Raw genomic sequence first — 26652 nt, 5'->3', positions numbered from 1 at the left:
ATATAAATGTGTTCAGGACTCCAGGCTTAGCGCTGGATCAAAATTAGTGGGGCTTGGTTAGTCATGGCTAAGAAGTTCTACTGATTGAAATGGCTCTGCTTGAAGCATAACTAAATCTACATACATCTGCACTGCAGAAATGGTTCGGTTTGACAGCACTTTAACTACCATGGCTCAGTATTTAGGTTTCTCTGGAATAAAGTTTTTACTGTTTGCCGCAGAGCAGACTTGCCCAATAAACTCCTGGGGGAAAGAGCAGTTCTTTAAAACCATTGTAATTTAATTTAATTCATTTAGGTTACAGCTCTGTCTTGTTTATTTCACACATTCTAGTAACCTTGATCCATAAGATATGAAAGGCTTCCCGTAACACAATCCTGAATTCCTGGGCATTTAAAGAAGTGTCACAATTATTGCTTCAAAAATATAAACCGAAAGGTTGCTTTAAAAGTCATTTGCAAAGAAGGGAGCCGGAGGGAAAGAAAGAAACCAAGGCCTCCTGTTTGCTGATTAAATAATCAGTCCACTGATAATTGCATTTCAGTGAAAAGGCTGTAGATCATTTCGAAGTTGTTCCTCCAGCCCTCGGCCTCTTTTCACCCTCAATCTTCAGCTGATGGAAGTGCTTCAGTGAATAGATTCTCCCAAACTCCATCCGCATTGCAGATATAACCCAGTTTGGCATCACTTTAACTGCCATGGCTCAATGCTATAGTACTCCGGGAACTGTAGTTTTGCTGGATACTTAGCCACTTCTTTTAGAGAGCTCTAGTGCAACATCATTGACCCACAACTTCTAAAATCCATTGTTGTTGTCATGCACCTTCATGCCGTTTCCAATTTAGGGCTGCCCTATTACAGGGCTTTCTTGGCAAATTTCTTAAAGAGTGGGTTTGCCATTGCCATCTTCTGAGGCTGAGAGAGTGTGAATGGACCAGGGTCACCCAGTGGGTTTCATGGCTGAGCGGGGATTCAAACCCTGGTCTCCAGTATTCAAACCACTACTCCACACTACTATCTTACAAACACTTACGCAGAAGCAAACTTCAGAGGATACAGTGGCCTTCCTTCCCATCGGATTTAGAATAGAGGCAATGACTAAGACCCCTCTCTCTGAATATGATAGTACATGAGTTGAGGTTTCAAGATTTTAAGTAACTAATAGGGATGCATCATTCAGTATTAGTATCTTATTGATTGTTCAACTGTATTGTATAACTTTAATGCTGCATGGTCTATCTGTCAAATACATTAATGACGTGCTCCTCAGTTGTTACACCTATAACGACCTTAGAAATAAGTATATCCACCCACTGCTTGAATCAATGAAGTCATATTCCATGCAAGTTTTTTGCTGTCTAATGCTAATAAGTTTGATTAATCATAATGTTTGTTTTCTGCTATCTAATGCTAATAGATATGTACCTCAGTCTCAGCGCATCTGAATTTCTTGCCAGTGCTTTGCAGCAGCATAATGCAAGCCTTACAAGATTTACAGAAAAGCATCCCAAATCCAAAGGCCCAGAGGAAGAGTTTTAAATTCTGTAGTGCTGCAATGAATTGTTTTTAAGGGTTTTAACTGTATCCAGTGACATCTTTGTCGGCTTCCAAGGCTGCGTCTGCACTACAGATAGAACCCAGTTTGAACCCCACTTTGGCTGCCATGGTTCCATCCAATGGGATCCTGGGAGATTTGTATTTTTTATATATCGGTATGATGCATATATATGTATATTTGTGTGTGTGTTATACATATTCATTTTGACACCACCTTAGCTGCTGTTCACACATAAATCTCTCTGTGTGTGTATTGTATGTGTGTGTGTGTGTGTGTGTGTGTATATAATATACACAGAGAGAGAGAGATGTGTGTATTTGCATCACTAACTGTTCACACACATACACACCTGTGTGTGTGTGTATGCATTTTGTCACTTTAGCTGCCATGCACACACAGATCTCTCTCTCTCTCTACATATATATATATATATATATATATAATAGACATATATGTGTGTCTGTGTGTGAACAGTTAAAGTGGTGTAAACATATATATGTGTGTGTGCATTTTGTCCTTACTTGTAACTGCTATGCACACATAAAGATATGTAATATATATTATTTACACTGACAGACATGTTTTTGTGTGTGTGTGTGTGTGTGTGTAATGTTATGTCTATGTCCCTTTAATTGTTTCCTGCCAAGCCCCGCCCCTCAGTTGTGGCTCCGCCCAGCGGCCTCCGCGTGACAAAACACCGCCCCCTTTATTTTGCAATTATTACAAGGCTCCACGTGACTCGTGTTATGGGTCTTGCCTGAACTCAGCATTTTCTTTCGCCGGGTTTAATTATTTGTTTGACGGCCGCCGCCGCCCTCGGTTGAGGGAGTCTATGGAAGGGCAGCATTTTTGAGGAGTGGGTCACGCCGCCTTCTCTGCAGCCTCTTCCTGGGTGCTTTGGCTTGTAATCCTGAGGGGAAAGACTGCAGGAATAACCCAGTTTGAATTGAGCTCTGCATTAATGTCATGGGATTCTGGGAAGTGTAGTTTTTGTGAGGCATTGGGCCTTCTCTGTCAGAGAAAGCTCTGGGGCCACAATAAACTACAAATCCCAGGGTTCCCTGGCCTTGAGCCAAGGCAGTTCAAGTGATCCCAAAGTGGATTATTTCTGCAGTGGGGCCTAGGGTTCATATACATCTTGTCCGCAGGGCCTAAAGATATACCCAGTATTGAGTATACGCATATACACTCATCCCTCCATATTTGCCCCATGTATTTGATTAATATGTATGTTCTCTCTAGGAATATCTAGGTCCTCCAGTGTAACTCTATGGTCAACTTTGCACTGCAAGACCTAGAGATTATTCCTAGAGAGGACACTCTACTAGGCCTTTGTAGCTCCTCCAGTGCAATTCTATGGCCAGTGTCTGTCGGACATTGACCACAGAGTTGTGCCGAAGGAGCTAGAGATTCCCAGAGATGCATCCTCTCAGGTTAAAAACCTGGTCTTTATGTTATTTGCGGTTTTCCCCATATTCTCAGGGGTCTTGTGCCCCAACCCTAGAGAACATGGAGGGACAAGTGTATTCAAAAGGGGGTTTATCTCACGAATATCCCGGAAATACTGTGTGATTACGTGGAACGATTTCACACAACGTCACACAAAACCCGCCATTAAAGTGGTCACAAAGAAGCCTTGAGGCACATGTCTTTTACTTTTGGGATTTCAATTAGAATGCATTTTTGATGTCACTTTTTGTTTGCGCAATTGTGCCTGGTAATAATTTGCGCAATTACTTGTCATTTCCATAATAATAATAATAATTATTATTATCATCATTATTATTAAGTTTATTATATAGTCCCTATGCTGGGAGAAAGTCCGGATATAAGGAAAGAAAACATCATCATCATCATTATTATTATTATTATGTCTCTGTTGGGAGAAAGGCAGGATATAAGATATTGTTGTTGTTGTTGTTGTTATTTCATCCCTGTTGGGAGAAAGGCGGGATATAAGAAAATGAAGTTGTTCTTGTTGTTGTTGTAAATAACATTAAAATAAACATTAAACCCTAAAACCGCCCTCCCTCCTCTTTCGGCGGCGGCGGCGTTGGCCTGTGAACCGCAAAGTCGACGGCTGAGCCAGGGCGGCGCTGCGATTGGCTGGCGGCGTCGTGAGGCCCCTCCCCTCGCCCGGCCTCCGCCTCCTCATAGGCCCGGCGTCTCCGCCGCCCAGTCCCTGCTGCGCCCTCTCGCCCGCCGGTTTGCGTCGGTCAGGTGAAGAGGAGAGAAGAGCTGAGGGAGGCCGCTGCTACCGCCGCCTCGTCGTCGACCGAAGAAGCCCTCGGCGTCATGGCTCCTCGCCTCCTTCGGGTCTCCCTTCGCTGCGGCTTCGCTCTCTTCGTCCTGGGTGAGAGAAGCCCTTCAAGTCTCCTTTGAAAGTGGGTTTAGGATTCGAACTCAGGTCCCAGTCCGAAGCTGGGGTTTGAGTTCCTCCTCCAAAGAAAGATAATGAAAGGGGTCAGGAAGCGGGTCTCCTTCGGAGAAAGCCCTTTTTCTGGCTGCATTTGGGCTCCTTTCGGTGGGTTCTGTCCTCCTGGCAACATCATCCCTGCAAGGCAGGCCGGGAGGGGGCCATCTGTCGCAGGGAGTCCTGGGTCTCTTCCCACTCAGTTCCTTCCTGCCCGAGGCAGAGCAATAGTCCTGAGCTTTGGACCAGGACCTGGGTTCGAATCCTGGAAAGCGGAGGCATTCTTCAGAGGCGCTCATGCTGCCAGAGGGAAAGAGCACAAAGGCTTGGGACGCTTCCCGAAGAAGGCCAAGGGAGGAAGGGCAAAGGCTCAGCCATGGAGACCCACAGTGGCAAGCCTCCCCTGAACAAAGCTCCAGGGACAGCCTTGCATTCGGGCCGCCATCGGTCAGGAGCACAACCGCAAGGTGACAGCCTGCCCCAGGGGCTCCTTGGGAAGTTCATTCAAAGGGACAAAAGGCTGTTTGAAAAAGGCCTTCAGGTTGTTTCCAGCTCATGGCGACCCTGCCTTGGGGTCTCCTGGGCAAGGCTTGCTCAGAGGGGCTTTGCCATTGCCTTGCTGTGAAGGGTCTGGGGGTTCAGACCCTGCTCTCCAGAGTTGTAGCCCAACACTCAAACCTTTGCACCACATTGGCTCTTGGGGTCACTTGAAGGCACACAACACACACAGAGCTGGAAGAGACCCCAAGAAGGGCCCTGATCCAGCCCAGCCCCCTTCTGCCATGCAGGAACTCTCCACCAAAGCCTCCCCTGGACAGATGGCCATCCAGCCTCTGCTTAAAGGCCTCCAAAGGAGGAGACGCCATCGCTCTCCAAGGAAGCGCATTTATCATGGTTGAACCCAGGTCTCCAAAGTCATAGCCCAGCCTTCAAACCACTACAACGGATCTTAAACCTACCATGGACTCCTTCCACCTCGCGCTGCTCTTTTGGGTGTGTACTTTACAAATGAGTTGTGTTCTGCAGTTACAACGTCTTGACTTTGATTTATGCCAAGCCTGTCATAGGAGTTCCTTGACAAGATTTAAGTCAGAGGAGGTTTGCCATGGCCTTCCTCTGAAAACAGGCTACAGCTTTTGGTATTCCTTGGTGGTGCCATACATTCTGTGAATCAACGATCAAACACAAATTAAAAACCCAGACCCTCTTAGTCCAATCTACGCCACACTTGCTCTCAGTTTTAAAAAAAACCTACAGTTTTTGTTGTAATGTCTCTTGTGAGTCGCTTTGGGTCCCTTTTTTGGGACAAAGGAGGCAAAGAAATGAAATGAATAAATCATATAGCTTAGCTGTTGCAGCTGATTTTTGTTAGAGCGATGAGAATGTAATTCAGACCTTTGGACATGAGTGTGTCCTTCGCTGAAAGGCTTCAGAGGAGCCTTTGTACCCAACAGCATCCTCATACATTTGACAAAGAGAGTCTGCCATTGTTGCCAATCCCAGAAAGAAACATAGAGGCACTAATACTTCATAGACTCAGTAGAGAACAGGACAGTTTTTCCATGCTTACTAAGCCTATGACTCTTAACATTGTGGTTTCTCTTAAACAAAAGTAAAAGTTGGTGGTTTCATTTCCTAAACCCTAAGTTATATATACAAAGTTTCCTTTCTGTTACTTGACTGAGAAGTCGCTTTTTTTCCTCAAAAGGTGAAATATGACTTAGTCAGTAGTTTCTTACAAAGATCTTGGATCTTGGACTGTAATTTCCAGTCCTAAAGCAAAAAGATCTAACAGGATTGCTATATCTTCCTACATAAGTCATTGCTAAAAAAGAAACAAACTATATTTCCCCCTTGTTGTAATGTCAGCTTGTCCAGAAATATTATTCAGGGCCTCCTGATAGCAGTCATCCCTTTACATGGTAAGGTTTACATGCCTCCCATGTCTGTAACGTGAGAGAATACTGACCAACGTTTTCCCTTTTGTAAGAAATACTGAGAAAGTATGAAATGCTTACTCTATGTTCCTTGACATAAATGCTTTGAAAGTTGCTCTTCATGTATTGTATGTGACATTTGCATTTTTAATATTAAAAAGAGTACTTGAGAAGTATATGAAGCAGTATGTTATGCTCAAGGAATGGCAAGAGCAGGTTGTTCTAGGCCAAATGTTTAAAACAAACTGTGGCTTTGCTTCCAGAATGCTAATTGTAACCGTCTAATATAGTATGGATCTTAGTTCCTGTAGTTAGTAAAACTTGAAGTATTTGCAGTAGATGTGTCCCTGGACTGACCTCTTTAAAAGGAACTTTGGGACCAGAGGCAGCAATAACACGGAAAGAACAGGAATAGGTTCCTGAACCACAAAACAAAAAGCACTTCAGTGTGAGCACAAGCCCTTCTAGTTACACAAAGGAGGAAAAGGAGAGCTGGCTAGCCATAAGAAGACATTGCAAAATGAAGCTTCTTTGTCAGAGGCTTTGTTAAATGAGGTGTGCCTGTTATCTGTTGTGTAATACTTTCTGCAGTCATAAATATGAGAAATCTAGATGGCCTGCATTCTTCAGAGTTCATTGAACAGTTCTGCTTTTCCATAGGAGAATTCTAAGTAGCTGTGAGAAGGGAACTGGTGAGATGATCTGGCCCTGAAGTGTTTCTTATAGGTCTCCAGCGTGGACTCTTGATACCAAGGATTTTTCCTCTCCAACTCACGTACACATATTGTGACCCTTTAAGCTACTTTTTCCCACTGGAGTTCTTTAATCCCTTCTCCGGAAGGAAGGAAGGACTTACCTTCTTAGACACTTTCACACATCTTAGCAAACACAAGCAAAAGTAGAGGCAGATAAATATGATCAGGTGATGTGGCCAAAATCTTCCGGAGACTCAGTTGACTGCTGGCAGTGGATAAAAGGGGAATTAAAAACCCTCCCTTGGAAGGGAGTTTCAGAGTTGTGATGCAGAGTACAGATTAAGTCCTCCCAAATGTCCATGAGGCAACCGAATACGTAAAGCAGCCCCTGCTAATTATCTTACATTTCAGGGAGGCTCAGATCGATGAAGGTAGTCTTTCAGATATCTTGACCATAAGCTGTTTAGGATTTTCTAGGTCAAGTCCAGCACTTTGAATAGACTTGGAAGCCAGTGTGATGGTGTCAAAGATCTCTTTGCGTTCCCACATCCTCTCCATTGTGTTCTGTTGGAATTAGGAGGCAGAGGCCAGTGTGGTGTAATAGTGGTTTGAGGGACTAGGACAGTGATGGCGAACCTATGGCACGCGTGCCAGAGGTGGCACTCAGAGCCATCTCTGTGGGCCCATGTGCCGTTGCCCCAGCACAGAGTTTGTTACTAGAAAGCCAGAGGGACACAGCACTTTGCAATAAATAAGTGGGTCTTGGGTTGCAGCTTGGGCACTCGGCCGCTAAAAGGTTCACCATCGTTGGACTAAGAGTTTAAATCCCTCTTCAGCCACAGGGATTCTTGGGCAAGTCACATTCTCTCAGGCTTAGAAGATGGCAAGCCACCTGAAAAATCTTTTCAAGAAGACCCTATGATAGGGTTGCCCTTAGTTGGAGACAACTGAGTCACATCCCACCGATGTTTAGCAGAAAAATTCCCTGGAGGCAGAAAGCCACTGCTTGAACTATGGCTTACGTTTTTGCTGTAAACTCTGGCTTCACTGAATGTTTATGACTGCCAAAGGCACGGCAAAAGAAGAAGTATTGCTGTCTTGGTGGTTCACCTGAACACAGAGTGGTAAATAAGATAGTGGCCTGCAGACAATCGCAGTGGAACAGGTTAGCTTTGAACAATGTAACTTACTGCTGTTTGCAATGATATGCTGACTCCTAACTTTGTTTGAAATAAACATCATCAGAAATGTTAAAAGTATTAAGTTAACTAGGCAACATGAATGGAACCGGAGTGGTTTTAACATTGTCTTACAAGCAAACAATATTCTAGTTCTTTTTCAGACCAATGCTTTGGATGTAGAGGTGAAAGATGATGATAATGTTACATGTCTGTTTGCACAATGGAAGATGAACATCTCAATAAAATATGAAACTGAAGGGAATGAATATGTAAGTATTGGTATTTCTTCCACTCTGGCTTTTAGAGTTTTACCATGTGCGTTCATAAACATCTATTCCAAGATAGCTTATTATGTACTTTGTTGTGAATATTTAACAATATGTTTTTAATTTATTGTACGGTGCTTTGAGTTCCAAACTGGGGAAAAGCCTGGATAGAAATAGTAACTTAAGCATATTGAGGGACATCTACTTGCTATGATAGTTTCTGACTAGAGTGGGGATCTAAATATAAATCCTCCTAGTCTTAGTTGAACTTCCCAGTCACTATATCACACTGGCTGTTTTATGTCTTTGGAAAACTTTAATGCCTATAGTTCTACTCGAAAGGAATTTAAAACCAATGCATTAAATAGACTTGACTTTAGGTTATAAGGATCTCCCAAAATGAAGCAAAGTAAATAGCTGTGTGAGAATTTCCTTCGAAAACTAAAATATAACATGTTAATGGCACTTTCATGAATCTGATATGTATCTCCTTTAAGTAATGTTCAATAACTTTTGTCTTCATTTTTCAGAAAAATGTAGCTTTTATGCTCCCCACAGAAGTGAGGTATGATGGAAGCACTTGTGGCAATGAAACATATGGCCCAATATTAGCTTTGGAGTTTGAAGAAGGCCATTCGTGGGTTATCAGCTTCACTAAAACATCAAACACCTACCAAGGAATAATTTCCTTTACCTATAATACCAATGATACTAAGCTATTTCCAGATGCCAAAAGGAAAGGTAAGCAGTGGATTCCAAGTTGCTTTTGCCATAGCTGTTTCCAGTACTGGAGCTTTTCTTATGGCTGTTTGGTAGGATTACTGTCCTTTCCCTACATTAAATGCATCTTGCATAGTACCATCATGTTTCAGTTTGTTGGCTTTTAGCCACTGCTCATATTTTTCTTTATTTGTGTATTGTTTCAGTAAACCATTGCTGAAAATATTAATAATACTGTTTTTTAAAAATTTAAATCCTAAAATTCTCAGTCTACATAATCCATATGTATTTGCACCAAACTAATTTGCACAGTTCATTTGTTTAGTTCTTGTCAGGAATTAATGCAGATACTGAATATGTGACTCCTTCCATGGGAGCACAAGTTTCAGAGACATCAGAAGACATTTTCCACACCCTTCTGTTGTTTCTTTCCCTGTTCCTGTGGCATCTGTATCTTATTTGTCTACTAATGCTTTTGCTTCATGCCTGCATAATTGCAGCCTACATGAAGCTCTAGCTAAGATGGTCATGCTACCTTGATCCCCTAAGACAAAACAGTATCATCTTGGACTCACCCAAGATAGAATCTGCCTGCTTCAGAGATGTGTGGGCATCTCTTAAAGGTATTAGGTGTTTAGCCTTATAATCCATTTTATGTCATTTTTGTTCTTGGTACTCTTAATTGCTCTGTTCCCTGAAGTGGGTAAGATATAATTAGACTGACCTGGCAAAAGAGAACTTGAGTTTCAAACTATCTACAAATACCCTTCATATTTAAAGATCTAAGGCCCTGTACAGACAGGCCAAAATAAAGCTGCTTCGGGTCACTTTGGACTGGAGCATGGCTTTGGCGCGGCTTCCAGATTCTTAGGACGCATGCATCATTTAAACAGCATACCTCCAAAGTGACCCGAAGCAGCTTTATTTTGGCCAGCCTATATGGGCCCTAAGTAAGGCTTAAGAGTTCCTATACCAGGAGAAAACTGGGATATAAATAATAGGGAGAACGTAAAAGATAAGAAACCAGAGCTTTATAAAGTCTGTATTTTAATATAATATTGATCTAGCTATATACTAATGGTGTAGTTTATAATGAGGCCTATAGAGCCCTACAGACAGGCCAAAATAAAGTTGTTTCGGGTCACTTTGGAAGTATGCTGTTTAAATGCTGCATGAATCCTAAGAGGCTGGAAGCCGCACCAAAGCAATGCTCCAGTCCTAAGGACTGGAGCACAGCTTTGGTGCAGCTTCTGGCCTCTTAGGATGCGTGTGTCATTTAAACAGCATACCTCCAAAGTGACCTGAAGCATCTTTATTTTGGCCTGTCTGTACAGGCCCTATAGGCCTGTTACAGATGGGCAAAATGTGGCGTGGCGGCAGCGGTACTAGGGTTAGGGAGCGTGCGCCATGCAGACGCTCCCTAACCCTAGTACGTACTCTGTACGTCAAAATGGCAGCACCGTGTACACACAGGCACCACCATTTTGACACGACGGACACTTAGTGTCCACACGTCATGGTGCACTTGTGACGTCACGAGTGCACCATTTGCGCACTTGGGCATCGCAAGCACGATGGAAAAGGAACCCGCTTTTTGCAGGTTCTTTTTCCGCCGGCTGGGAACCGTGTGGTTTATCCAGTGCGGCTTCCCACCAGCAGAAAAGGAGGCCGTGGCAAACTGCCCTTTTTTGGGCAGTCTGTATCCCGCCATAGATACCTTCTTAGAGGCACAGTTTGTAACCTTGTACAAAATCAATTTTCTTATCCTATAGCGCAGACCATTTCTGTTTTGAGCAAGGGTGTCATCACCCAGAACTATGATACATTGTAGCAGATATTATTGCATGCATCTGAGGAAGTAGATCAAGTCTTCGAAAGCTTATGTAACAGCTTCTTTCACACAGTCTCAAAAGTGCTAAATCTCAAAAGTGCTACAAGTTACATTTGCATACTGATATTTCAGAGAAACACAGCTGTGTCTCTGAATTCTATGATATATTGATTAGTCATCATGTGGAATATGAGCTTTTTGTCACAAGGTATATTCTCCTGGACTTAATGGTGGTTCTTTTCAAGAATTTGAGAATGGCAACCTCTTATTTCAAAGAGTTGTAAAATGTCTGCCTTGCAAATAAAACAAGAGCAAAGCTTTCCCTGCCCCCATCCCCAGCTTGATACTGTTCATTTAAAAATAGTCTCAACAGAAAGTAATCTTTAGCTGTCTATATTTCTAACTGTATGCAAACAGTACTAGGAGAAAGGATATAGGAATTACTGCATTGTGTGTGAAATACATCAAGGGGCTGCAATATTCACAAGCATCACTTTGCAATTTTGAAACATCTTGTATTGTTCACAGGACCAATTACCATTGCTGTAAAGTATCCTGTGCAGCCAGTTAAACTATATACAGTTTTCAGTTGTCATGATATGGAGTCTGTTGAATCTGACAATATTACGCAAGAGATCTGGAATGTCACTCTGCAGACGTTTCTTGAGGATGGCTCCTTAAGTAGCAAGAGTGAGTATCTTCTGCAAGAATTTGTCTCTAACATTTTCAAAATTACTAAAAAGCTCTAATAATTAATGTGGTCAACTTATATATTTTGATAACTTACGATAGATACTCTGTCTAGTAGTACAGATCTGATTTGGAAACTACTAAGATTGTGTCTTGCTTCTCCTAGAAACCCAGTAGTACCATTTTCTGTTATCTTGTTTCAACAGATTAATACCTGCCATGGTTAGAGTTTTGAATACATGTGGGTTTTTTCCTTTGGTATTATCAATTCTGGACTCTGTGACCTTGTTGGTAATTGACTTATGCCAGTTGTCTCATTTTCTGTATAAACTCGAATCTTATATGTATGGGAGAAGCTATGCTAATAAGTAAGCTTCTAGTATTGAAGAACATGAGCATTTGAAAATACTAAAAACCATTGCTGCTAACATGTGCATTTTTCTTTTTCAGAGACTATATGTGATATAGATACTATGCCTACCACCACCACCACTACCACCACCACGTCAACGACTACCACCACACAAGTAACTACAAATACCACCACTGTGCCTACGACCACTACAGTTACATTCCCTCCTTTACCCACCCTTCAGCCAATAGAAAGGCCTGCCACAGGAAGTTATTCTCTTACCAATAATACTGTAGTCTGTCTTCTGGCAACCATGGCTCTGCAGCTGAACATCTCTCAAAAGGTTCATATATAGTAATTGTTTTATTTGGAGCATGTGGCTAACAAAACAAAACATGAATTGCTAAGGAATGCATTAAAAATATGAACTGTTTAATACTGGTGACAAAAGCAAGAAAATCAGACTAAAGCCACAGAAAAGTTAACATTTTAAAGTGGTTGCATAAAGTAAACAAAGGGTGTTTTTCCCTTAACTGTTACTGCTGGCTTGTATGGTCTGAAGTATGACTGGGGAAAGGGGAGAGAACATGTCTTGTGTCATAGGCCCTTATCACATGGAGGCTTACCATTGGTAAAACATTTGTGAAGCATGAAGGTGTGATAGCTGGTTGTGCTTCTAAATTGTCATTGAGGCATCTCGCTTCTCTCCCGTCTTCAAAGCGTTCACAGAGTAGCCATTTCTTCAATAACAGAAGTTCCTGTTATTGAAGAAATGGCTGCTCTGCAAACATTTTATTGACGGGAGAGAAGCGGGACACCTCAATGATGCTTCAGAAGCGTAACCAGTTATCACCCCTCCACACTTCTGGAACGTTTTGCCAGCAATTTAATTACTATTTAATTAGGGTAAGTGCCTCCGTGTGATAATCCTCATAAATGTAACTGTGAAAATGCCTCTAAAAAGGGTATCCAGGGCTTAATCTACATCAGCAAAATAATCCAGATCCAGTACAGAGTATTTTGCCCAGATTTCACCCCATTTACACCACACTGATTCTAATCCAGACTCAAATTGTATTGATTGCCACACATCCCCCCTAGCTGAATTCAAATCAATACAAAATGATATTTCTTTCCATGGCTTGTTTGCTTTCCCAGCATACATAAACCTACCAATGAATAGTCTTTTTTTAGCAGTCTTACCATCCACTTTGCACTCTTACTGGATAATGGCTCCCCCGTCCAATCCACTTCCCCCCTTTGTGAGTATCTGAGGAAATTTTAAATGTCTCCTGACACAGGCAACCCCAAGGAGAAGGAGAAACAAAAAAATGTTTCTTCGCTCGCTTCCTATTCCACTCCTAATCCTTAACTGAATTAAAATCGGTGTCTACAGAACAAGCTCCCCTTCCTCTTCCTCCTCAGTATGATATTTGGCTTGTGCTGCTTCTCCAGCCCCCCCCCCCCCCACTCTCTGCCCCCCTTTCTAAGTGGTTCTGGCAGCCAGGACTTTTCAGAAGCAGGGAAAACAACTCCTGGGCTTGATGTGCAATGGAAACAAACTTTCGATTTGGATCTGTGCCAGAGATTGTATTTGTTCTTTGGGCAGATCCACCGTGGAAGAGCAAAAGGTGGTGAAACACTTGCCAGGTGGAGGATGCCACTTACCAATCCTGACCCCCAACTACCCCACCCTCTGATATCACACCTATCTGGCGGGGTACAAAACACCAGGCGAAAAACATTTCTTCCTGGAAACTGCAGAGTAAAAATTGTATTAAAGCCTAAAAGAAGTGCTTTCACTGTGAAAACAGTTGTATGTCGTGTGTTCCAACAGCACTGGAGATGGAGTAGGGTTTTTTTGCTCTTGTGGATCCAGCCCTAATTTGAACAGTAGGCTTTTTCTCCTGATATGTCACAATTGTAGCTGCATATCTCACCTGTAGAGGGAGCCTAAGCTTCTTAGAGTTGATACTGCTTTCAGCTGTTCAATTCATACTTAAATAGTAGTAGCATAAGTTGTAGCAAATGGTATCAGCTTTTACGTGACCAGAAAATTCTCTTTTTTAAAAATACTTTCAGGTTCCTCTGGTAATCAACTACAATCCAAACACCACTGTCGCTAGTGGTAGCTGTGGCAGTTCAGTTTCTGTACTCACATTGACTGATGGCAGCTGCAGGGTTGAATTTGTCTTTGCTGTTGTAAGTATCTCTCTATTGTGTACATGCATGTGTTAGGTTGATCAGAGAAAGGGGGCCATAGAGACCATCTGGAGGTTGTAGGAAGGAGGAAGTTGCAGTTCGTTGCTGCTTTGGACCTCCGCTTCACCAGTGGGACTCTGCTCTTTGCAGGACCAAGGCACTGCCCACCAGATAGCACAGCTGCCTCACCTGTCAAACATAAATACAGGACTCTTAGGGTATATGAGGGTATGTCCTTTTGCAAGACAGAGGCAATGGTTTCACTTGCCTGTATATTGTATTGTTTGTTTTTAATAGCTATTGCCTTGTCTGCAATTGTAATGTCAAATTCTTCACTCTTTACTGCCAGTAGTGGCCTATAGATAGGGCCTGGGTCTTCATACCAAAATAGATCTAGAGCTTGGCTAGAAGACATTTTCTTAAAAGGCATTTCATTTGTATATGTAACTTGATGATTTAATTCTCTTACACAGAAAAACACAAGTGCTGAAACATTTTTTCTGAGAGAAGTGAACATCACTATTATTGAATCTCGGAATGGTAAGATTTCTTATAAACAGTTAAGTAGGACTTCTGTTTGGCTTCTAATTAATAACTTCTCAATTCACTGGTTGTGTCTTTCTATGTTTATGTTAGCTAGGGCTGAACCAAAAAAGGTCAATATCAGACTTGAATTTACAGTTTCTTGGTGTTTGAAAATGGGAAATAGATGTGAGTGTTGGGGGGCACAATAATCCCAATTCCCCATATGAAGAGGTGATTACCATTTATTGTCTGCCATCATCTGTGCTATAACAGTAGCAAAAGAACTCTTTACCTCATTCAGCCATAATGAATAGATTTCTCATCAATGTAACAAGCACTACAAAAGGGGTGGGGATACTGTATATATACAAGTATAAGTTGAGAAATTTTAGTCCAAAAGTGATTAAGAAAACTAGGTTGATTTATCCATTAGTCAATGTATCTTAATTCTTATAAAAAAAAAAGGAACCATCCCCTTCTCTGAGTAGAGTGGCAAAAGATGAGAGCTTAGTCCATCCTGGGAGAACCTAAAAGAAGCACCAATCTCCTCTGTTCTCTGTACTGCGGTGGCATTTCTGGCCTTTTTAAATGTCTGAGTGGGAAAATGGCAGTGGCAGTGGTTTAAACTAACAATTGGCGTGGTTTAAAATTCAGTTTAGGTCTCCTCATGATGTACTGGAAACCTTAAAAACAATTAGCTTAAAATAAATCATCATGAACACAGTTATGACTACACTTACTCTGGTAGTGATATCAAAAATAAAGTGTGGCTTAAACTACTACAAGCAAGCTTCATATGAAACTGCTTCTTTCTCTTTAGCGACACTTAGTGCTGCAAATCGAAGTCTCAATTATTGGGAAGCATCTCTTGGCAGTTCATATATGTGCCAAAAAGAGGAAACTCTCATAGTGACTCCTGGATATAAAATGAATATCTTCGACTTAAAGATTCAGCCTTTTGATGTAAAAGACAACCAGTATGCTGCAGGTAAGAAAACCTCCTGTAAGGCAGATTTTGGGAGCATTTGAATTTAAAGGTTGAAATTAAGTAGCAATGAAACCTTTTGGACATCAGCTAGCAGTTTTAGTTGGTCAAAAGTGATTTTCTGACCTCAGAAATTAGACAGAGTTTTATCCTATTGTGTTGTAATTGCATTCTGCACAATAGCTGAATGGCAGCTGAGCTGGAAATGCAGACGTCACAAAGGCTATCTGGAACTACTGATAGGAATGTATAGTCTCTGCCAGTGGGTCTTAAGCAGTTTAGTTTTGTACCCACCAAAGACTTGATCTAGAAGATGAGGCATGGCCCTCTTCTAGTTGCAATTCTCATATGTGTGACCTCATGCAAGAACTAAGCTCTGCAGTCAGTCAGCTGACAGAATCTTTTTATTTCAGTAGTATTGCTTTTGTTTGTCCTTGCATACTATACAAACAGTGGGTCTTAAGGCTAAGAAACAAAATTCTGTTAAAAAAAAGTTTGGTTTTATAGGGGGACAAATGAATTGTAAAAGAATAAGATAGTAAATGAAGCATATATCCTGCTGTAAACAATGGCAGATTCTCCTATGTGACTACTAGAAATCGATACCAGTCAGCTTGCAAAAGCTTTGAGTCCACTACTTAAGGCATGAACTGACTGCTAAAGTAACGGCATTGGTTATTTCTAAGCATGTCCAGCTTTATTTTCATCCACATTTGAGTTGCATCCTTTAAATTTGTTACTACTGTCAGAAGATTTTAGTTGGATTTGGTCAAGGGAAGAACAACAAATATGCAGCATACAGGCCCTCCCAGCAAAAAATAAATAAAATAATAGAGAGATAATTGAGTTTTCTGTAAGGTAAAATACACAACTGTGCTTTAGTAAAAAAAGAGAAAAAAACATGCTTAAGCATAACATTTGGTGGGGATTAATTCCTGATTACATCTTTTTTTTTTAAAATAATTCAATAAAGGGGACACAAGCTACAGTGTGTCTCATGGGGAAATGGCATTACTTTTCAGACCCATTGAAGTTACTGCTAGATTAGATGAACAAGTGTTTCATTACTGAAAGAAAATTAATCTGTAACTAACATACACCCTTTGTCTAAACCAGAGGTGGGCAAAGTGCAGTCCATGGGCCACATTAGGCTGTACCAGACCCAAAGGTACACCCCCAAGCCTCTGCAGACCCTGCCCTGCAAAAGCTGAGAGACACTCACAACTTGCAATAACCAGTATCAGTTGTTTGCTGTGACAACCAAGACACTTTCACACCTTCTTACCCCCTCCTTTCACCTCCTTACTGTAGTTCCTCCCTGTCTGTGCTCCCTCAACTCCCAGAAGCAATCTTGCCACCCCTCCTTCCATCAGTTCTTGCTTGAATTTGTCCTTTAAATCCTCTTTGTTTAACTTTTCAACAAAAATCTTGTTGGTCCCTCCCAACGCTCCCATTTCTCCTTCCTTAAAAGGTAATAGTCAGAATTTAATTGTTTTAATGCGACTCCCCTCCCCAATACCTAAATGTGAGCTCCAGTCCCACTGCAGTTGCCCACCCCTGGCCCAAACTTTTGGTATGGATTTATCACTAATCTGTTGTGACATGCTCCTGGTTTTATAGCAAAATCATATAAATTGAGTTACCTAAAGTCTCTTTCTTGTCATTCTGTCTTGTCATGTCATGACCATTCAGCCCTGTCAAACTAGATACTAGAGCTTGGGTTTTTAATTCTTGCTTCTCTAATTCTGTAGCATTGCTCTTGGCAAACATCTTTTTTCATTGTCGCCACCTTTCTTGTCTACAGCGCAAGAGTGCTTGCTGGATGATGACACCGTTCTAATCCCAATTGTAGTTGGTGCTGCTCTTGCAGGCTTGATTGTGATTATAGTGATTGCTTACATAATTGGGAGAAGAAAAAGCTATGCTGGATATCAAACCTTGTAAATCTAATGACTGTTACCATCAACTCTGGTTGTGATAAAGCACGTGCAAGCTCCCAGATGGAAATGAGACACCTAAAATTCATGATTTCTGTCCTTAAAAATGTGGAGCTGCCCCCCAAAAAATCATGATGAAGAACATACCTCTTCTGAACAAAATATGGACTTGTTAAAATTAACTGGAACAGATTAGAGCATGTGGCAAAACTAACTTAGTTAATCTTGCAAATATTTGTATATGATGTAAGTAGGTAACAGTCTGAAAAGGGAATATCTGACTTGACTCACCTAGGGTATTACAGCAATATAGAAAATCTGGGGTTTGTTCCTGTTGCTTTTACACCTGAAGGCTAACCTGACCACCTTGGTGACTGTAGCCTACAATTCAAGAACATTTGCTAAGGAGTTTGCAGAGTGATTAAATAGCACTGTTCCAGCTCATGGCACTGAATAATACCTCCTAACAGCCATTTTAGCCCAAGATAAGCCTGAATAATACAAGACAAGGATGTACAAGCATTGCTTTACTGTTACCATTGCAATAGTAACTTGCTTGTAAACTTAAATATTGCCTCATTATGAGATTCGGATGGTTTGGCCAAGTGCCATCTGCCAGAAAAAAAGAAGAACCATTTGTTAAGTTTACTTGCCCTTTAAAAATAAAATAAAAGGGAATAAGAGCTTACTAATTCTTTTTAAGTGTCCTTAGTTTGTACAGTAAAGTCTGGATTTACTATTAAAGGCTTTTAGATTTAATTGCTGCCACTGATGCTGCCTTGAAGCTTTTAAATCTGTCCATACTGCTTGTGTGCTGAAGTAGTTGAAAAGCATTTTGATCCATGTACTTGAATGTATGGCCATGCATCTTAAAACATGATTGGTGGTGGACTACTGCCCTTGGAGTGAGCTCCCTCTTGAAGTGTACAGCGCCATATAAAGAGATAGAGATCATATCTAAGGTGTAAATTCCCACTGTACAGTTTGGCTGCAAGCAAGTGCCATAACTAAGTACTACTGCTCAGTTCCCATTTTGTTTCAAAGAACACTGAAGCCATAGTTTCTGCAATAACTGGTGCCCTAAATGTAGAAAACTTGCCGCAAAAAATGAGCCACCTCTTTTTTTGAGATTGAAATTGTCTTATGTTCAGAACCGAGAAAGAGATGCTCTATCCCAAACTGTCTCAAAGGAGATATTTAAATCAAAACTTCATTTGCAACCATCTGAAATCATCTTTTATAGCTTGTATTAGAAAGATTAACAAGATAGTCACCCTCATGCTGCATTTTTCTACTTGCTTTTCTCAAAATACTATTGGCTTGTTGTTCAAAATCACTTTTGAAAAAAATTATCTAAAAACCCTGTTCATGGCCCAGTAATTTGATGATTATGCATGTTTGTTTTTGTGTTGACATGTGCCAGCTTACTGTATTTGTCAATAGCAATTGTCCTTGCACATATGCCATAGTGGATGTTTAGGACAGCCATAGCTTCCCCAAAGTGTTTTAGAAGAGCATGACAAGTGTACACCTTCATTTTGAAGGTATGGCAACACGTCTGCTAAGCACATTCTCATAAACTTCTCAACTTAAAATCTGTACCATTGCTTCAGAGTAACTGGCTTGTGTAAACACCTGAACATTAATGTCTGCTTTTAACCTGTTGAAACCACTGTCTTTTCCTTTAATTGTATTTCTGCACAGGCACTTGATTTTTGTCTGTACAATGCTTTAATAAAGATTTTTCTCTTCATAAGGAAGCTTGGTCATACTGCTTAATTGAAAGCTTTTCCAGGAATGCTTTTCCAGGACTATAACCCCATAGCAAAATTGGAAGATTCCCCCGCCCCCGTCAAAGTTTGGAGTTAATCTAGTTGGGGGGGATTTTAGGAAGAAGATGTGTCTTCAACACTTTATATGACACCTGGCTTAGGCTTTGAAAGAGGATTACACAAATCTAAGAAGCCTTTCAGTAACTTTTAGGTGTGATGGTATCTGTGTTCAGAGTTCTGTGCCTGAATAATGGGTGCAGGAGAGAGATCAGGGACGGGGCAATGCCCCATAGTCCTGATAGTTGACTTCACAAAAGTATTAATCTACAACTGTTGGAAATGGGATGTTTGACAAGAGGATCTAACCCAGTACAGATATTTCATTTTGGGTCTCTCCATATGTTTTCACCTACAACTCCCATCATCCTGATCACTGAACATGCTTGTTGGAGTTGACAGGAGTTGTGGCACAAAACTTCTTGGAGGAGCACAAGCCAAACCTAGCGAAAGTAGGCCTCTCCTTTGCTTTGATGTCTGCAATGAAGAAATGTTAAAGAAGTGCATGCTTTGTCACCTAGATGGGAAAGGGGCACAATGATTTTGTCATCTGAAAAGGCAGCTCACCTGCTTAACTGTTCCTGTTACCCTTTTTCCATCCAGCTGAAGATTGCAGCCCAGATGTGGACAACTTCTTTGTGCCCATTGTGGTGGGAGCAGCTCTGGCAGGATTAATTTTGCTGGTTCTTATGGCTTATTTTTTTGGCCGCAAAACTCGTCATTATGTTGGCTATGAGCAGTTTTAAAAGCAATTTGAGCTGAACATTTCCATTTTCCACTGCTGAGGAGTGATATGCATCTGAAGAGATGGCCGTTGCCATGTACATGTTTAAAAAGAGGCTATTTTTTAAAAAGCTACCTATGTTGGTTTAAAGACAGAAGGTTACTGTATGCTGAGTGGGCTCTTCATTAGAATAAAGTGCCTTGTTGTGAATTCTAATGTAAGCAAAACACACATTTGTAAAGCAGGCCATCGCAATGCCTACACACCGTGTCAGTATTGTGCTCTCTGAGGCCTGGCTCAGTATTCCTACAAACCATGATGTCTAAATCGGGAATCGACCATGTGAGCTCACACTTCCTCTTCTCTCATTTCACCATGTTTATCTTGTTTCTGATGCATTTGGTTGCTGCCAGTGTGGGACATGGTTCCCTGGAAAACAAAAAATCCAGTGAGTAGAACTATGGTCTTTTTTTTAAAGTCATATGTACTTATAGCAGGGCTGTGCTTTATGTTAACCATGGTTTGTGTTTGTGCCTATGGAGTGTGAAACTAGGAAAGGGAGGGAAAAACTATCCAAAGACAGGAAGCAGCAGAGCCACACATTCACTAGTCTGGCTGGTAAAGTGCAAGCCATGGCTTGTAGGGAACTACAGTTAAATTTACACTCATTCAAAACAAAGTAAAGTGAGTATGCTTTGATTATATTTGAAAGACGAGCTGTGATCTGTTCTGTAGAATTTGATGAACTTGTTTGGGAAGCTCCTTGAGTGCTTTGTGTTTAAAAGGACTTACTCAAACTGTTGGAAAACTGGGATGGTTCTCAGCCCACCTCCATGGTAAACTGGGAGTATATATCCAGAATAAATTATCACATCCTGATTTTGTGAAGTAAGGGCTGCATGTTTTGGGGCACCTCTAGACGCATTTAAAAACATGAGAGCATGGCAACCCTCTGTCCTGCTTCGTCAGCCGCATTGAATGTACTAACTTTTCCAAATGTGTTATTATGCTTCAGTTTCACCTTCAGCTTTCTGGATCCCCCGCCCCCCAGTCTAAACCTAAGAAGTTGCCCTAGTTGTTGAGATGTTGTACCAGGTGGCATGATATAAATAGGAGGCTGTAGCTTTGTGATGATGGTGAACAGTCTCAAATTTTGCTGTGGAGTGTCTTAAATAATGTGTGCATACAATCACTAGAAATATGATATATTGACTTTTTTAAATGATGTATCTGCATCATTTAAAAAACCAATATCTTAGCATGACATACAGAAACAAGCAGCAATGAATCTTTGGCTTGCTTCTCCCTCTGCTTCATGCCCTCTTGTAGGCCACAGAAGGCACAGAGAAACTGTCACTTTTCATTAGCTGCAGCCTATCAACCGAAGAAGCAAATGCTGGTTAACATTAACTATAGTTATCGTTTCTGAAGCTAATTTATTAAAACTAACCATAATTAAAAGTTAACCACAGTTCGTTGTTCAGATGACATAGGAAGCTGAGGTTAAATGGAAACGGAAGCTGCCACAGTTCTCTCCTACAAAGAGGGCAGGAGAGTAAGTCCATGAGTCTAGGTTCATTGTGGCTTATTCTTGCTTGTCTGTGACACATTATAACTTACGGTTTGTGTTCAAAAGCAGCCACTAGTCTGTACTTGTGAACCATTTACTGAAAGGGCTGTTTGGGAATCATTCTTGGTGCAAAAGAATAAAATACAAGGTTTTAAATAAAAATACTTTTGGAAACTTTTACTGGAAGAGCCTTCAGTTCTGTAGAGACAGTGTGGCTTTGGACCATCACAACGAAGTATTTCAATACAATAATTAAAAACAAAACAAAACTTTAAGATACCTAACCTAATATACTGACTTTTTTAAAAAAGTTTTTTTATCTACAAAAACAAGGATGTTATTATATTAAACTCTGGATGGCCATATCTTTAGCTCTGCTCAGAAGCTGAAAGTTGTGAAAATAAAATGGCTTGCTTTATAGTTCAAGCATCTGTGAGGGTGAAGCTTGGTGATTGTGGGGTGTCTCTCTCTCACAGGCCTCCCTTAAAAACATTTTTGGACTGGATGGCCCCTGTTGTCTCTTCCAACTCTATGATTCTATGATTGTTTCTAAAACTCTAGCCTCTTGCTTTTTGCAGCATTAATTGTGTCATAGATGACTATCCACTCCTCTCTTTGCTGAATTGATGGCAAAGCCAAATTTTAACTTTGCACCCAGTCTGTCTTGGTGTTTTTGGTCTTTATTTTGGTCTTTATTGAGAGCATGAAAGAAAGAACCTGGAAGTTTATGCACTGATGTAGAGAAATAGGATAACTGTATTTACATTTGGAGATTTTGACTTGCTGTGGGAGAGTAACATTTTGTAGTTTTTTGAACAATTTTAACACTTTGAAAGTTTTATTTTTGACATGTTCCCTACACCAGCATAGGGGTGGGAGCAGTTGCTGGACCCCAAAACGTAATGGGGCCAATTGATCAGATTTCCAGGAACCTTCCAAGGTACCATATTGTTGTTCAGTCTTAATCTTCAATGTGCTGGGTGCCTGACAGAGTTAACACTGCAGTTAACACAGAGAAGTGCTTCTAGCAAACCAACAGTCTAAAAGAGATAGTGGAGAAACAGGAAAGGAGAGGTTAAGACTGGAAGGAGAGAATGTAGGTTAGCTTTCCCTAACCTGCTTCCCTCCAAATAGTTTAGCCTTCAACTTTCCTTTGTCCCTGCCAACACAGTTAGTGATCATAAATGTTAGGTGTAGTATTTCAAAGCATTTGGAGAGAATCGGGTTGGTGATGGCTGATGCAATTGCATAAACCTGGGTCACAGTGAGGGTGAAGATTAAGAGGATAAAGGCTATGCTAAGAACCTGAGTTTTGCAGAGTGATTTAAAGCCATCTGGACAGAGGATACTGTGTCTCTTCAGTATGCATCCCCCATTCTTTCTCTCGTGGATCACAGGGGATCCTTCTTGTCCACAGGAAAGGCACCAAAATCCAGTGTCTTCATTTGAGTTTGGTTCTGCACTAATCCAAAGTAAAAGCCGACTAGTTCCTCTTGGGGCCACAGACATGCCATTTTGATCTCTTTTCAGCTTCCTCAGATATTTTATAGCATTCTTTTGTAAACAGTTTGTCTTATCTCCAGGGCAATACTAAACATGCCTCTTTTAGGGGTACTGAATGCTCCACTCTGCTGTACTGAGCCTCCTTTTCACTATCCGTACACATCCCACTGGAATCAGAACCCTACCAACTCTAAATCCCAGAATCCATGACTAGCAGAATGAAGTTTCACTTTGGGCAAAGGAAAAGTGACTAGTACGGCAGTGCAGTGCAGTGCCGTACCAGTGCAAAGCCCCTCACCAGAGCTAGTGGTCCACATGGGTTGGTACTGTTATGTGGTCTCTGTGCATTACACATAGGGGTCTGTGCAGATGTTCAAGTGCACAGGTGAATGCTGAAGAACCATCGATACAGGTAAGTGACACATCCTTTACCAAGAGCTGACATGCAGTAATTCGTAGCCCAGGAACAATTTCTAGGAATTAAGACATACAGTACTGTATTCCATAAATGGCTTCTCTGGAGAAGAAAATCATAAGCTAAATTAAGAACAGCTTGGCAAATGTATCATTTGGGTATCTCCCTTTCCCATTTATCCTTAAACGCTTGCTTTATTCACTAACTTCCTGTCCCTTCCTGTCTTTTTGTCCTTTTTCCCATCTTTCTGCAGCTGAAGAGTGTAAGAGTTCTGACCTGCTCTTTATCATCCCCATCGTGGTGGGTGTGCTGGTTGGCCTCCTTCTCATTGTTGGGTTTGTCTTTTACATGATTGGAAGACGGAAAAAGAGCAGTGGCTACCAAGCTGTATAACCCTTTCTCTGTTGCTGCTTCTGCTGCTCATTTTTTCTATTTGTTTTGCTTTTTCCTGCCTCTTAACAGACACTTTGAGTTCATAATTTTCCAAGAGTAAAAAAGGAAAGAAGGGAAGCAGGGTAGATGTATATGTTCATATGATTGGGCGAGCAAAAGGTTGACCGAGGCAGTCATCTGCTTCAGACTTTTGATAAAGTTGCTTTTTGAAAATGTATTTTCCCCCTGAAGAAAGAAGCATTGGAAAGAATTCTCCTTGCACCAACCTGCCCTTCCAGCTTCCATGCCTAGAGCCATCCCCAGCTATTGTGGCAGTGTGAAGCAAATAAAAGAAGAGCTTATGAGGCTGTAACGAAAGCATAAATGTTTTAAAACTATTGGGAAATGGCACAAAACTGCAGTATGACTTTGCTTGTTCAAAGCAGATATTAACTATTGTTTGCTAGACTGTTTATAATTTGACAAGGATTGCACTCTGGAGAGCTTTGGACTTAAATATCTGGAACAAGATCCCTTCCCTCTTTTCTCTAAATAGGAGTTTTGCAACCTATTGGAATTTCAGTGCAATGTATGGTGGGATTGGGGGAATGGAGTGTCTAATCTCCTGTTTTAAGAAAAAAATAATACCAATAGCACCACTGGACAGGTGTAATACTATTTCCCCACTGCTACCTCTTGCAATGTATAAACTTAGGTATGGGTCTTAAATTGCTAATAGCTGTCTATTGCAGATAGAACTTTTTATGTGTAATGGGCATTTGAAATTCATCCAGGTCACTAACTCAGGCCAGATGGAGCAGGTAAATCCCGCTGAGATGAGTAATTCAAGAACATGTGTCTAGATTTGAGTCTTTATGGTAAAAGGCCCATTAAACATGGGGTATTGGTCAAACATACTCCTGAAGTATTTATGTTGCATAACTAAAGTGGTCCCATCACAAATATCTTCATAGGCATCATGTAGAACTGGATGTTCTGTTCACATACAAGCATAATTATTCATCCAACTATGCATTATTATTATTATTATTATTATTATTATTCATGCTGAGTCCCTTATCCAGAATTTCAAAATCTGAAATATTCCAAAATTGACCACATAGGTGGTTGAGATAGTGACACCTGTGCTTTCTGGTGGTTCAGTGTGCACAAACTTTGTTTCATGTACAAAATTATTTAAAACAGCATGTATAAAATTACTGTTCACAATTTGACAAAGATTCAAAGCATGAAGCACTCATGGGAGCTTTGGATTTAAATATCTGGAACAAGATCCCTTCCCCTTCTTCTATGAATAGGAAACAGGTTTTGGAATGTATACGAAAGATAAATGAATTTCATGTATAGACTCCAAGATACCTCATTATGCATATGCAAATATTCCAAAATCCAAAATACTGAAATTGAAAACAATTTTGGTCCCAAGCACTTTGGGTAAGGGAGACTCAACCTGTATGTCTTCCAACTGTGAAGGTGGATCCAAGTGGCTCTATCCTGGCCAGCTCCTCATGAAGGAATAGTGTACTTTCCCTTCCAGAGGAATAGTCAGATGAAAAAACTGAGGGGAAGGACTGACTGACTGACTGTCCCTTGCTAGGTTTCTGTGCTGTGACGTTCATCATGTGTCTGTCTTCCTGCATTGTGTGTGTTGCAGTCACACACATACACACACAGTAATTCAGTCTTATTTTGCTCAAATAATCAAAGGCAATGGGATGGGATGCAAAAGTTCCATGAGCCAGTTTGCTGTAATGGAGTGTTGGACTAGGGAGATCTGGGTTCTGACTTTGGGGCTGACCTACCTCATAGGGTTGTTGTGAGGATAAAGGGAAGGCATAGGTGGAATGTAACAAATAAACTGTTACCTTGGCCCGTAAACCCCCATTGCATCTTCTCAAAGGTTCTTGTCACTCTAGGCATAAGGGGACTAAGACAGAACTACAGTGACAGATGGAACTAAGAAAGCTGTGACAATTACATGGAGAATGCATGATCTTGCATGCAAAGACAGTGGTGATTCAGCTTTCATTTTAACACATACCTGCATTGCTTTTCTCAGGTGCAACCGCTGCATAAACAGTTCTGAGTTTGAAAGCTGGGTGTTGGTGGGAGGAGTGTTACTTTTAAGCCATGCTTCCTAATCATCACTTTGGTTTCAGCTTTTTCACTCATCGGGGGAAATTGGAAGCATCCAAGAAATGCTATTAAACAGGTTTGATTTTTGTCTTGGAAAACACTCTGTCTTTTATTAGTACTAGGTTGTAGTACTTGCCTGTTTCCCTGCACTTTTTGAATCACTGTTCTGTCAGAGCATCTTGTTCATGGTGGCATCTTCATTGCACTTTTTCCCCTGTTGATGAGTGCATTTCACTCATAACCACTCCCCACGGTAGTGCCACTCCCTTCAATGGGTCAGACTCTTTAAGGGAGTGTTGAATTGTCAAGAATTTCTTCCCAAGTTGCCAAATAAGCAAGCACTTTAACATGTTCTAGCATGACAGTGAGCATGAGTTACACTTGGTACTTCTTGACAATGTATAGATTGGTTGCTGAAGATGGTTATATGTCTGTGTTTAAACAATAAAGTTCACTATGACTGCCTAAGTAGACTTTGTGTCAATAATTGTTGAAGCAATGCCAGGCCATCTTTCCAATGCAAGATGTGACTTGTGTATCTGTATCAAATTTGAAGACAGAATTTATACAGATATCCTGAAACCCTATATCCTACTAATATTTACTCCAGTTATGGCACTGGGAATTGTGGGTCTGTGGCAGATTCAGTATTCTGTTCTCTTAACACAGTGATAGGAATCATGAGTTTTTCCAGATATTGTTGGACTGCAGTTTTCAGTGGCTCATGCCATTAGCTGATAATAAGAAATGTTGGGAATTGCAGTCTAGCAACATCCGGCAGGACATTATT

The 26652-nt window shown here is 41.0% G+C and overlaps 1 protein-coding gene across 3 annotated transcripts; it reads left to right on the top strand.

Moving 5' to 3' along the window:
* The first annotated feature begins 3740 nt into the window (after positions 1-3740).
* On the top strand, positions 3741-26330 carry LAMP2 (lysosomal associated membrane protein 2). Of its 3 annotated transcripts, none has more exons than XM_042478399.1 (9): positions 3741-3911; positions 7935-8053; positions 8581-8791; positions 11130-11291; positions 11742-11986; positions 13726-13845; positions 14319-14385; positions 15191-15358; positions 23587-26330. In XM_042478399.1, exons 1-9 carry the CDS (start codon positions 3854-3856, stop codon positions 23724-23726), a joined length of 1290 nt encoding a protein of 429 aa, XP_042334333.1. In that variant the 5' UTR covers positions 3741-3853; the 3' UTR covers positions 23727-26330. The 3 variants fall into 3 exon arrangements, with proteins under 3 accessions (XP_042334333.1, XP_042334331.1, XP_042334332.1); XM_042478397.1 differs by lacking the exon at positions 23587-26330 and adding an exon at positions 19725-22075; XM_042478398.1 differs by lacking the exon at positions 23587-26330 and adding an exon at positions 17160-19048.
* The last annotated feature ends 322 nt before the right edge of the window (positions 26331-26652 follow it).

Source organism: Sceloporus undulatus, chromosome 7 (genome assembly GCF_019175285.1).
Source record: "Sceloporus undulatus isolate JIND9_A2432 ecotype Alabama chromosome 7, SceUnd_v1.1, whole genome shotgun sequence".
Lineage (NCBI taxonomy): Eukaryota > Metazoa > Chordata > Lepidosauria > Squamata > Phrynosomatidae > Sceloporus > Sceloporus undulatus.
This window is presented reverse-complemented; position numbering and strand designations above follow the sequence as displayed.